Source organism: Microcaecilia unicolor, chromosome 7, assembly GCF_901765095.1.
Source record: "Microcaecilia unicolor chromosome 7, aMicUni1.1, whole genome shotgun sequence".
Classification (NCBI taxonomy): domain Eukaryota; kingdom Metazoa; phylum Chordata; class Amphibia; order Gymnophiona; family Siphonopidae; genus Microcaecilia; species Microcaecilia unicolor.
In genome coordinates, this window is record NC_044037.1 from 24,772,705 (window position 1) to 24,786,078 (window position 13,374).

At 44.1% G+C, this 13,374-nt stretch overlaps 1 protein-coding gene across 1 annotated transcript in view; it reads left to right on the forward strand.

Moving 5' to 3' along the window:
• Window positions 1-13,374, forward strand: part of TENM1 (teneurin transmembrane protein 1) — a 696,753-nt gene that overhangs the window by 492,484 nt on the left and 190,895 nt on the right. Inside the window, exon 20 of the mRNA XM_030210273.1 lies at window positions 4,105-4,337. Coding sequence (XP_030066133.1) covers window positions 4,105-4,337 — 233 coding nt within the window. The remainder of the gene's footprint in view (window positions 1-4,104; window positions 4,338-13,374) is intronic.

Below are 13,374 nucleotides of genomic sequence, written 5' to 3' on the forward strand. Positions count from 1 at the left end.
TGGAACAATCAAGCATATAACAACTGCAGCATAACATGTTCCTGATGTTTTGTTATACCAAACTACCCATAAGACCCCCCCCCCCCCATCCTCCCCACCTCCTCCGACTCCCTCTCCCAATAACCACCAATTACAAACTCCCACATCTGGTGAACTCTTATCCAGATCTATTAGATTGTAAGCTCTTTGAGCAGGGACTGTCTCTCTTTGTTAAATTGTACAGCGCTGCGTAACCCTAGTAGCGCTCTAGAAATGTTAAGTAGTAGTAGTAGTATTACATATAGCAGTGATTTAACCAGAGCTGAGATTGTGATGTCATAATGCCTCATTCCACCAATGCCTAAGAGCCAACCTCATCAGTGATGTCACAATGGCTTGACTGTCCTATACTTGGCCCATCCCCCCTTAGTGTGAAGAGTTTCAGTCTCTGGTATCCAGAGCTGAGATTGTGATGTCATAATGCCTCATTCCACCAATGCCTAAGAGCCAACCTCATCAGTGATGTCATAATGGCTTGATTGTCCTATATTTGTCTCACTCTTATCTATTAGATTGTAAGCTCTTTGAGCAGGGACTGTCTCTCTTTATTAAATTGTACAGCGCTGCGTAACCCTAGTAGCGCTCTAGAAATGTTAAGTAGTAGTAGTAGTATTACATATAGCAGTGATTTAACCAGAGCTGAGATTGTGATGTCATAATGCCTCATTCCACCAATGCCTAAGAGCCAACCTCATCAGTGATGTCACAATGGCTTGATTGTCCTATATTTGTCTCACTCTTATCTATTAGATTGTAAGCTCTTTGAGCAGGGACTGTCTCTCTTTGTTAAATTGTACAGCGCTGCGTAACCCTAGTAGCGCTCTAGAAATGTTAAGTAGTAGTAGTAGTATCTGAGAAGCAAATAAAAGGATAAGCAATGTAACAAACAACTGAACAGTACAGTTCAGAAGCCAGCTGCGAACCCTATGTGACGTGGCTAACCAAAAAGGCTCCCCAAAACATTGAAATTTAGCCCAGTGGCTTAGATGGTTCCCGCCCTCACGATGGCGTTCCAAAAGCATGAGATTGGAACAAATTTTAACAATTAAGTTCGGTGCTCAACTTTCCCTATTCTATAACGTATGCACCCAAATTTACTCACTAATCGGAAATTTTGGCACCCAGTTTTATAGAATCCAGGGGATAATTGTTTCAGAGTAAAAAAAAGTCATAGCACTAAGATTCTTCCTTCGTTCTACAATTTTTTTTAAACGACGGCTTGATTTAGCTCACATAAGGTGTGAAAAAAAAAACTTTTCCAGCTTTTATGTCTGCAAAATTTTTGTAAAAGCTCATTGTTTTCACATGGCTCTAACTTCCTGCAGCTTCTAGGTGGGAAAAATCTGTCCCAAGCAAAAACCAGTGTAGAACTCACTGCAGAGGATCATTGCCCAAACCTTTACATTCAGATCTATTAGGGGCAACGGCGTATTTATACAGGGTGAGTGTGTTGCGTACGCAACCCTTGTCAGACCCAGCCCACTACGTGTACCTTAAAATCATCTCTGCTGCGGTATTCACCCACAGGCAGATGATCAAAAGCAAACGCTGGCGCTAGAGGCTGTTAGCGCCATACTAGCGCCGGCATTTGCTACCTCCCCATGATCAGAGCCCTCGAGCAGGTGAAACAACGTGCTCGAGGGCTCTTAGCGCAAGTAGCACAAATGCATGCTAATCAGCGCTTAATGCATTCATCCCCAATGATCAGCATCCAGCGCGCCAAAGATTGGGTCGCTGGCCGCGACAAACCCTATGCCAGCTCCGAGCTGGTGTTAAGGTTTGCAGATCATTGGGGAGGAATGGTGAGCCCTGTCCAGCAGCCCCCATTCCCCCCTACAGCAAACCTGCCAGCGAGGGCAGTTGAGGACGTCCAAAATTTGGACGGTTCTGTGATGGGGCAGTTGAGGAAGTCCAAATTTTGGACGTTTCCGCAATGGGCAGTTAAGGACATCCAAAATTGGATGTTTCCGACACCCCCTTGAAATTTGGCTGTCCCTGCAACAGGGCAGTTGAGGACGTCCATCTTCCGATTTAAAGATGGGCGTCCTTCTCTTTTCATTAGTCCCCAGACCTGTCAAATAAGTGCAGGAGGATTGTGCTGAGCGCATGCTCAGGCACAGTTCTCCCGCACTTCTACCCCATCATCAGAGATAATTGCGCTGCTTAAATTTGCATGCATTATCTCTGATCATAGGTCTAATAGCGCCCCACGCTGTTCCAGCGTAATTTTAGAGTGCTGTTTGGAACAGCGCAAGGCTTTTGATCATCTGCCTGCCAGGCAGGGGCAGCGGCAACTTCCTGTTTTGTGAAGAACGGACGGGTTCAGAGAGAAAGAAAGAGGCCAACCCATTAGGAAGGAGGCCGATCACAACTGAGCTGAGGGCGAGCTAGAGTTAATGCAGAAGGAAGGTGGGAGAAGGGGAAGAGAAGGAAGAAGGGTGGGGGCTAGGGAGCAGGGAAAGGGTTAAGGGGAAGGAAAAGGGGGAGGAGGGGAATGGGGGGATATAAGGCAGGTTTGCGGACGCAAAGATGCATCATTGGTAAGAAAGAGGGGTTGGTGAGAGGAGCTCACCCATCCACCCACCCGCTGGAGGATGTTGTCGCAGCTGGAGCGGTTCGTGGCGGTGATTATCTGGGGACTCTGGCGGGTACACAGCAAGTGAGTACATAACAGTGTTATAAGATTGATGAATAATTGCCCAAATGTTAATTGTAATACAAAGTACAATGTTATGCCTGAATGTGGGCAGGTTTACAGTTAATTCAGTGGGGATATGGCATGTCTCCTGGCTTGGATGGCCAGGAGGCCAATAACTTATCCGGGGTGTCTCCTTAAATGGGATACACCATAGTCATCGGGTGCTATACGAAAAGCACAGTAGGCTGTGGGTATGCTTAGACGGCACCCCCAGAAGCGTAGTTGGGCGCAACGTGAAGTAAAGCTGTGTACCCCAGGGTGTGAGTTTGACAAGTTATAAGTTGTTATTTATTACTGGAACATGTTAAGTTGCATTATGTGTAATAGAATGTTAAAGTGCCTGGCTGTGGCCTTAATAAATTCCAAATTTAGTCGAAGAAAAGTGTTTCTGGGTATTATTGGGTTGCACAGGGAGATGAGAGTGAATGCCGAATGCTCCAGTTGAGTCACAGTACAGGCTGCAGTCAGCCTATGAGTGCCACTGCCTGGGCAAAGACTGCAGCAAAGATGATTTTAAGGTACCAGGGGACACACAGGAGATGGGGAGGGGGCGTTCGGGAGACACATCCCCTGTAAAACAAATTCTTGGCTACACCACTGATTAGGGGCAAAAGCCCCACAATGCTTTTTTGCAGCAGGTTTTTTTTTAAATTAAACTAGCTAATATGAAAGGTAATCAACTTCAAGAGAGAAGATCCGCCAGTGAGCGGAAAACTCGAGCACCCCATGGTAGAAACAGTAATGTGTAAAAAGTGGGAGTACGACCAAGGATACCAGAAACTGGAAGATGTTCTTAAATAAAAACTTCAAACCTTCAATAAAGTTTTTATTTAAGAACATCTTCCAGTTTCTGGTATCCTTGGTCGTACTCCCACTTTTTACACATTAGGTAATCAACTTCACAATGTTATACTTCCAAACAGTTTTGTCAATTTGTAGTCTTTGAAACCAAATGTCATGTGGAAATTCTGCGACTCCTAGCCAGACTGATTGGTTCAGGCTGCTGTGGGCTTCAGTATATGAAGGAAAAGAATGAAACAGGTTTCTTGCATCTATGATTTATAAATTCAGTGTAGCACCCCACTAGGAAAACAGTGTGTCCTGACAAGATAAAAGCAAACCTCCAACTGATGCTCAAAATACTAAGATTTCCTTATACAGAACTGCAAATGGCATGCTAAGAATGCAGGAATCTAAAGTGCTGATCGAATGCTTAGGGCTATGAGCATAGCTCTCCTGTTACTGATAAACAAAATTGACAACCTGTGTGCATTCCGAATAAACTATTTGATACTTTGGAAATCAGACAGAACTGGAAACAAGGAATATGAATAAAATACAGTAATTTTGCTTTCTCCCTCACTCAGCACCAGTCCAGCTCACAAATACTACCTTGCCATGGACCCGCTATCAGAGTCTCTTTATCTGTCGGACACTAATACTAGAAAGGTATACAAGTTGAAGTCTCTAAGTGAAACGAAGGAATTGATGAAGAATGTTGATGTGGTGGCAGGAACTGGAGACCAGTGTCTTCCATTTGATCAGAGCCACTGTGGAGATGGTGGGAAAGCCTTAGATGCTTCACTCAACAATCCTAGAGGTAAGAAAAAAAAAATTGAATCAATCAATATTAAAAGCGATTTAACCGGCCAGAAATGGATCTTGGCTGGTTGAATCAGTTAGTCAGGGTTAACCGGTCATTTTCAGCTGCACGTAAGTGGTTAGTGTCATTGAAAATGTCCGGTTAGCACCTATCTCCAAACCAGCTATTTGGGGGCCTTCTGGTTATGAACTTAGCACTTGGCCAGTTAAGTGCCAATATTCAGAACTTAGGGTTCCTTTTACTAAGGTGCTCCGGAAAATGGCCTGCGCTGTTGTAGGAACATGCATTGGACGCGTGCAGGTCCATTTTTCAGCGCGCCTGCAAAAAAGGCCCTTTTTTGGGCCGAAAATGGATGTGCGGCAAAATAAAAATTGGCGCGTGACAATTTGGGGCCTGAGACCTTACTGCCACCCATTGACTTAGCGGTAAGGTCTCATGTGTTAACCAGGTGGTAATCATCAGCGCGTGTACACTGCCAGTTACTGCCCGGTTAGCACCATGTGGTAGAAAATAAAAAATATCAGGCGTGCGTAAAAAATGGAATTATTGCCCAGGGCATGCAGTAGCTGGGCGGTAGTTCCAATTTGACGCGTGTTGGATGCGCGTAGGTGTCTACATGCCTTAGTAAAAGGGCCCCTTAACCAGCCAATAGGACCATATAAAAAGCCAGTCCTACTTTTATAGGGCTCACCATGGCTGGTTAAATGATGAATATCGCACTTAACCGGCTATGATGCTGTGGGCTCTGCAAACCCGGAGATTCAGTGCCGAAGCCTGGACATGGCCCAGCATTGAATTTCCAGGCATAATGCCAGTAACAGTCAGCAAAGCATTGAGTTCCCCAGCTAAATGTCAGGTGCTAGGAGTTTCTGCTCTCAATTCGCTTAAACATACATCATATCTGTGCTGTGGAATTCAAGTCAAGTCAGTTCTGTTAAAGTGCCGGATATCTGTCTTCACACTTAACTGAAAGTAAATACGTTCATGTGGTATTGGTTATATATTATGCTCTTCATCTCACATGCAAGATATGATTTGAATCTCCTAGATTTGAGATGAAAATATCGTACTTCAGTGACTAGAAGTAATCGCAACTGTGTTTGTAGATATATTTGTTATAAATAGAGTTTGTGATTACTTCTGTTCACTGAAACTGACAGTTTTTGCCTAGAATATTTTATGTCCCAAATCTAGGCGACAGCACTGTCTTGGACAAGTGGCTCTCAGGCCCTGTGTGTCTCAGGAAAACAGAATAAACTTTTGTATGTGTTTCATAGACCAGTCTCTTCCCAGAATTGTGTAGCATATTATCAGCTTCATTACAGTATGAATGATCTCATTCCCCTTTTCAGAATCACAGAGTAACTATACTGTCATCACCCGTATTCTCAGTACAAGGTCCTGAACTTTGGAACTCCCTACCACAACATTTGCGACAGCATTCATGTCTAGCCCAATTTAAGGCTGCCCTCAAAACTTTCTTGTTTCAAAATACTCATGCTTAAACTCTATTTCTTTATACTTCACTTGCTGGTGACTGCACGGATCCAGTTGCAGAACTTTCGAATACAAGAACGCCGGCCTTCTGTGTCCCCTCCCCCCACCATCCTATCAAAAATTGTAGTTCCACCCTCTTCCCTATCATGCCTTGTCTAGTTTTGATTGCCTTGTCTTCCCCAGCTTTTAGACTGTAAACCGCCCTGGTGGTATACACTGTTAGGCAGGATAGGAAATTTTAATGAAAGTTGGAACTTGATTTTGAACTGACTGCAAGAAGCAAAATGAGCATGCTCCAGCTGAGTGTTTCGTTGTGGAAAATGGCTGCTCGTTTTCAACATTTTCAGCGCCAGAATGTCCTCCTCACATATTTTCAAACCGCAAAACCCGATGTTTTTCCTGTTTGAAAATGCTTGTGAGACGGACGGGGTTTTTTGGACAGTATGAGCAAGACATCCCAATTCTGACTTGTACAATCTTTCAAAAATGCCCCTCTGTCTTATTTTCTGTCCCTTTCCTAATGATTCCTAGCGTTTCTTCTACATGGAAGCTGCCGGGTTCATTCTATCCAAGTGTATTTTTCTAGAAGATGTGCTCCTGTTTTATGGGCTGACAAATACACATGCACTCATCCTGCAGGTATTTTTTTTTAAAAAACTCTGCATTGGTCTGGAGGTCTCAATCTGGACATCTCAATTCCGATCTCTACATTCTATGTAAAATTAGGCTTCACATCCCATGATGTAAGCTTGCTGTTCTTTGGGGGTTTTTTTGTTGAATAGTGTCAAGAACAGCACAGTTCGAGGAAGACATCAATAAGCTTGTTATAATGTTTTTCACCCTGAGGCCCGAGAGGAAGAAAATCACAAATAGGATTTCACTGGTCTCACTAGCCCCATCAGTGCTACCATACATATGTTTATTGCTAATGCAGAATTTTGCAGCAGTTCTGGTTTATAAGCCTTTGCTGTCCCATGATAAAGATATATTTTCTGAGGCTGGAAATTATAGTTTAGATCTGTCCCGACAAGCGTTTCGTACTAAACTCTGCAGGGAAACTACACCTATGTTCTCAACTCCTTAAAACAGGCAAATAATTGATTTGTCGCAGCATTTTCTTTGAATGCAAATCCAGTAAATGTTGTGGGCTGCACCTGTATAACTTCTTGATGCTTCAGTAGTTAGAGTTGTAAAACTGATGGTCCTCTCACTCTCTAATTTAGGTTAATTTGTTCTTTATATGTTCTCTCATGTGTCCAATAAGAAATCATCTGTTACACCACAATAATAATGCAAGTAATGCCTCAGAAACTCAGCACGTTCTCTTCTAGAAATACAGAGCTGGACGCTACTGAAGGATTCTGTGTGGTTTCTTTCTGTAAGATTTTTTGACCAGTCCCACTCTGTTTGCTTCTCTGTCTCTCATCCTCGGCCTTCTATTCACATACAAAGTGGACAATTTTGAAAACCACTTCATGCGATGTGAAAACACTGGGTCCAGTATTCAAGTGGACTTATTCCTAGGCTCCTATGTTCCGTCATTAAATAAAAGCGTAAGCTGATACCAGCGTGCCTAACAACTAGAGCTTGAAAAAGTATAAATCTGTACAGAATAACTACACCAAATGTACTCTCTGTTAGGGCCCCTTTTATCAAGCTGCCTCAAAAGGGGACCGGTGCTGACACACGCACCGAGGACCCCCTTTTACCGCAGCTGGTAAAAGGGAAGGTCTCGCTTTCCTGCATGAAATGGCTGAGTGGCAAGTAAAGCACTTGCCATGTGACCATTTCGGGGGGGGGGGGGCCTTTACTGCCACCCATTTAGGTGGCAATAAGGTCTCCCGCGCTAACCGGGCAGCGAGCGGCACTGCCCGATTACCGCCGGGTACAGTCCGGCGCTACAAAAATAAATAAATTTTGTAGCACCAGAAATGATGACGTGGTAGGGGTGGGAAGTACCGTTGGGCTGCGTTGGACTTACCACCGCTTAGTAAAAGGAGCCCTTAATGTTCTATAATGCTTTACAGGATATTATAGGGCAGAACACTGCACCATTAATCTAACAAAAAATATTTATGTATAATGTGGAATCACTCAGAGGGGCATAATCGAAAGGAACGCCCAAGTTTTGCTGAGGACGTCCTCGCAAAACGTCCTGGTGGAGGGGCGGGCAAACCCGTATTATCGAAACAAGATAGACATCCATCTTTCATTTCGATAATACGGTCGTGGACGCCCAAATCTTGAAACTTAGGTCATCCTTACAGATGGTCATCCCTAGACTTGGTCGTTTCTGATTTTCGGTGATAATGGAAACCAAGGACGCCCATCTCAGAAATGACCAAATTCAAGCCCTTTGCTCATGGGAGGAGCCAGCATTCGTAGTGCACTGGTTCCCATGACATGCCAGGAAACCAACCGGGCACCCTAGGGGGCACTGCAGTGGACTTCAGAAATTGCTCCCAGGTACATAGCTCCCTTACCTTGTATGCTGAACCCCCCCCAAAAAAACCCAAAACCCACTACCTACAACTGTACACCACTACCATAGCCCTTATGGGTGAAGGGGGGCACTTAGATGTGGGTACAGTGGGTTTCTAGTGGGTTTTGGAGGGCTCACATTTACCACCACAAGTGTAATAGGTAGGGGGAGGATGGGCCTGGGTCCACCTGCCTGATGTGCACTGCACCCACTAAAACTGCTCCAGGGACCTGCATACTTCTGTCATGGACCTGAGTATGACATTTGAGGCTGACATAGAGGCTGGCACAAAATATTTTTTAAAAGATGTTTTTGAGGGTGAGAGGGGGTTAGTGACCACTGGGGAAGTAAGGGGAGATGATCCCCGATTCTCTCCGGTGGTCATCTGCTCAGTTCGGGCACCTTTTTGTGGCTTGGTTATAAGAAAAACTGGACCAGGTAAAGTCGTCCAAGTGCTCATGAGAGACGCCCTTTTTTTTCCATTATGGGTCGAGGATGCCCATGTGTTAGGCACGCCCAAGTCCCGCCTTCGCTACACCTCCGACACACCCCCATGATCTTTGGTCATCCCCGCGACGGAAAGCAGTTGAGGACACCCAAAATTGGCTTTTGATTATGCCGATTTGGGTGACTCTGTGAGAAGGACGTCCATCTTCCGATTTGTGTCGAAAGATAGGCGTCCTTCTCTTTCGAAAATGAGCCTGTCAGTGTGTCACCACTCTCACGTACTGCAAGTACGTCACACTAGCAAAATAGAGTCTTAAAGAGCTACTTTTGCTTAAAGTAGTAACTGGGTTCGCATGTCCTTATAATTCCACTTGTGAACATATATCTCAAAATGTGTCAATAAAGCAAATACTGTGTTTCAAAACGTGCCCCAAAATAAGCATCCAAAAATCGCATATCATATTATCTCGTAAAATATATATCATTCTATTATCTCATAAAAATATATATTATCAGTCACTTAGCTGTGACAAATGAAATCAACTGCAGCTCTGTGAGATGCCCCATTTCATATCACTTCTTCAGGAGCTATACGTGCAGCCAGACTATTCGGTTCAATCACTCAACTCCATCAGACTCCATGATGCCAAAGATGCAGGCTTGATACACACCTGCAACAGATTCCTTCTTCAACTTCCATATTCTGACGTCGCATGTCAATGTATCACATGATGCGCTAAAAACTTTTTTTTTTAAATTCTCAAATTAAAGAAAGTCCACAGGATATGTCCAAAATACTACTGCTATTTAATTTTTTTTAGGTATTTTGGACATATCCTGTGGAGGTGGATTCTATGCTTCTATGAAGAACTTTCGAGAACTTTCATTAAAAAAATTTTAATGCATCAACTGATAAAAACCAATAAATTCTTATTGAAAAAGGAAATAGGGATGGGCTGTCATTTGTAATGACGTAGGAAATGTCAAAGATATATCCTGTGTTATTTCAAATCACTACCAAACAAAAATGAGCAGAAAAATATGACATTTTGGGTCCTTTTACTACACTGCAGTGAGTGTTACCTGTACTTACTGCAGCTTAAAAGGGCTGACTGTGGGATGTGCTGAGAGCATAAATTATATTGTAGTGCAGGGGCGTATCTGCGTGGGGCCTCAGGGGCCTGGGCCCCCGCAGATTTTGCCCTGGACCCCCCTACCGCCATCAACCCTCCCCCGCTGCCGTTGCTTACTTTTGCTGGCGGGGGACCCCAACCCCCGCCAGCCGAGGTCTGCTTCCACCTGCCGCTGCCGTAAAAACTTCTTCTTCAGCCGGCGGGGGACCCCAAACCCCCGCCAGCCGCCCCGCGGTGTTTAAAATTCATCTTCGGCCTCTGTGGCCGTGCTGCTGTGATAGGCGCTGTTGAAATCCACTTCGGAGTCTGACGTCGCAGCACGTACAACGTACAACGACGTCAGACTCCGAAGTGGATTTCAACAGCGCCTATCACAGCAGCACGGCCACGGAGGCCGAAGATGAATTTTAAACACCGCGGGGCGTCTGGCGGGGGTTTGGGGTCCCCCGCCGGCTGAAGAAGAAGTTTTTACGGCAGCGGCAGGTGGAAGCAGACCTCGGCTGGCGGGGGTTGGGGTCCCCCGCCAGCAAAAGTAAGAACGGCAGCGGGGGAGGGTTGGCGGCGGGAGGGGGGGGAGAGAGTCATTGGTGGCGGTGGGGGCTCGGCGGCGGCGGCGGGGGGGGGCTAAAATGTGCCCCCCCCCCTCTGGCTCTGGCCCCCCCTACCGCCGGAGTCCAGATACGCCCCTGTTGTAGTGTACCACAAAGTTCCCCATTTTCATCTCTCCTTTTCGGTGTTTTTAGTCATCCTGTCTGTAACATCAACTAGAATTCAGGTTTGGTATTTCATGTACGTGCAGACAACGTCCAGATTTTCTGTTCTTTAGAAAAAGGCGGTGTAAAATTAAAAAAAGAAAAAGACCATGTTTGTTCTGCAGATATCCATAAGGTATGTGTCACAAAGACCTGTAGCTAAATATAATTAAGCAGATAAAAACAGATTGGACGCAAATCTAAGATTCTTTGGATTGATACTTCAAGGAAGTCAATATGGTCCAGTCTCATATCTTAGACTTCAGTTTGTGGTACGAAACCAAGAATAAACCTGGACTTATAATTCAGTTTTTACATATATGGAAAGGCTATGACAAAGAGGGGAGGGGTGAAAGTGGGAACACTAGTGTATCAAATCCTTCCATTTCTTAGTCCTGGTGTCTTTGTTATTTGTTAACTCTTTCTAGGGCTTGCAAGGAGAGCCATCTGTATGTACTGCAAGAATGCATTTCCAAACAGTTTCTATAACATGCAGCTTTGATGTCACGCTGGCCTTACTGGGGACATTCCAAACTACTATTTCTTTTATATAGCTCCGCTTAGGTAGCATTTTAAAACGGATTTATTTTTCCTTGTCATTTTGCTTATTTTTTGGGGTTTTATTTTTATCTGCTATGAATATCTCCTAAATTAGATTTTACTTCAAGGTGGGCAGAGTTTGCAGTCTCCAGAGGTACTGCAGGAAAAATGATTCATTCTGATGAGGCCATAATGTTCAGGAATCCTGCAGTATGGTCAAGCCAAACCCATGCTATTAGATTATTATATTGTGTTCTCAACCTAACACTATTACATCATGAGATGCTAATCAAGTTCTATTTTTAAATCTTGCTGAAAAACATTCAGAATAATACAAACATATCTAACTTCTAAAAGCAATGTTTTCCACAACTGAGACATTTTGACAGAAAAAACTCTAGCTGTCTAATCAAAGGTTTGCTCAGAAAGGCAGCTTGGCTTCATCTCAGACGTCTGAAGAGCCCTTTTAATAAGCTGCAGTGAGCGCTAATGCGAGCTTACTGTGGCTTAAAATGGTTTACCATGGGATACGCTCAGGTGTCCTGTGGTAAATTCCAAATCAGAGCATGCTAATCATGTGCTAAAAAATATTTTAACATTTTTGTTGGAGGGAGCATGTCTAAGGGGAGGAGAGTGGGCATTCCTGTGTTACTCAGCACAGCTCCATTACTGCACATTTTAACTGGTTAGTGCAGGATTACTTTGTGAGTCCTTAACCCCTACAAAATAAGGAGACCTTTTACAAAGCTGCGTAGGCACCTACGCACGCCCAACATGCGCTGAATTGGAGTTACTACCTGATTACCACGTGGCCCTTGCAGTAATTTCAATTTTGGCGTGCATCCGCTAAGCGTGTCTGAAAAATATTTTTAATTTCTGACGTATGGCAGCTACGTGCGTCAAGTGGAATTTGATGCGTGTAGACCATTACTGCCGGGTTACTACATGAGACTTTACCTCTAGGTCAATGGCTTGTGGTAAGGTCTCAGACCCAAAATGGATGCGCGGCAATTTTCATTTTGCTGGACGTCCATTTTTGGCAAAAATTTTAAAAAGGCATTTTTTTGTAGGTGTAATAGGCATTACAAAGCAAATAAATCGAGAAATAGTACTTCAGTGAAGCACTGCTTCGTGACATCAATAATGTTATCTTAAATATGTAGAAAATCACACAACTGTTTCCAGAAATCTATAATATATGTGAAGAAAAAAGCACAAGGATGCAATAGATATTATAAAGCAACTTTAAACAAAAGTATTAGGGAGAAAAGTCCGTCAGTATTTTTAGGTCTGACCACAATTGTATCAGCACAAGGAGTTATCTGTCCATGTACTGGAATGCAATTCTAGAAAAAAAAAATCTCAGCAATATAATCAATCATAACAATTTCAAATAACTGAAAAAAATGTGTTTATAAAAAATTTGGGGGCTCAAAGTAAGAGACTGTATATTCATTGACAATTCAGTCACTGAAGTCTCATCTATATAAATAATTCTCACCTCCAACGTTCAGTGAAGCACTGAATCTACTGTTCCTATGGTAGGCTGGCAGGACCACTCACCCTCCTAGGCTGTGACCACCGCTCACCCTCACTCAGTAGACACGCCCTCAGCCACACCCCTTCCAGACATAATTCGCAACCCCAACGTTCTAATGAGGCAACATTTTTCAACTCCAAGTTCCGTCATGGTGTAGATTGCAGTGGAACTATGACTGTCTGCCCTGCCCTCGCGTACAATGTCATGACGTCGAGGGCAGAGCCACAGAACGACACACACCAATACCTTACACACGCACGAAACACCGATCGACGAGCTGCAATAATGGAAGGATACGGGACCATAGGCTGTCGGTATGTCACTGACCCCCCCCCCCCCCCCCCAACATCGCTAAAACAACAAAACCTCGCTAGCACCCATTTCATTGCTCTCCGAAATGGGCCACTTTTACTACTTATATTATAATCATTGTGGAGATCACGTGATGTGCTGCCAATCTTCTCCAGAATCCCCGACCCTCCTCTTTATATTTCCATGTGGGGAACATGCCAAAACTTGACTATTTTATTTTGCCCCAGATTACTTGGTGTATGGACAACTTCGTGATCCATTAGGATACTGCAATGACTAGGAAATACACTAAAAAAAAATGAGAAGGCGCGGGGCAATAGTGAAAGTAAGA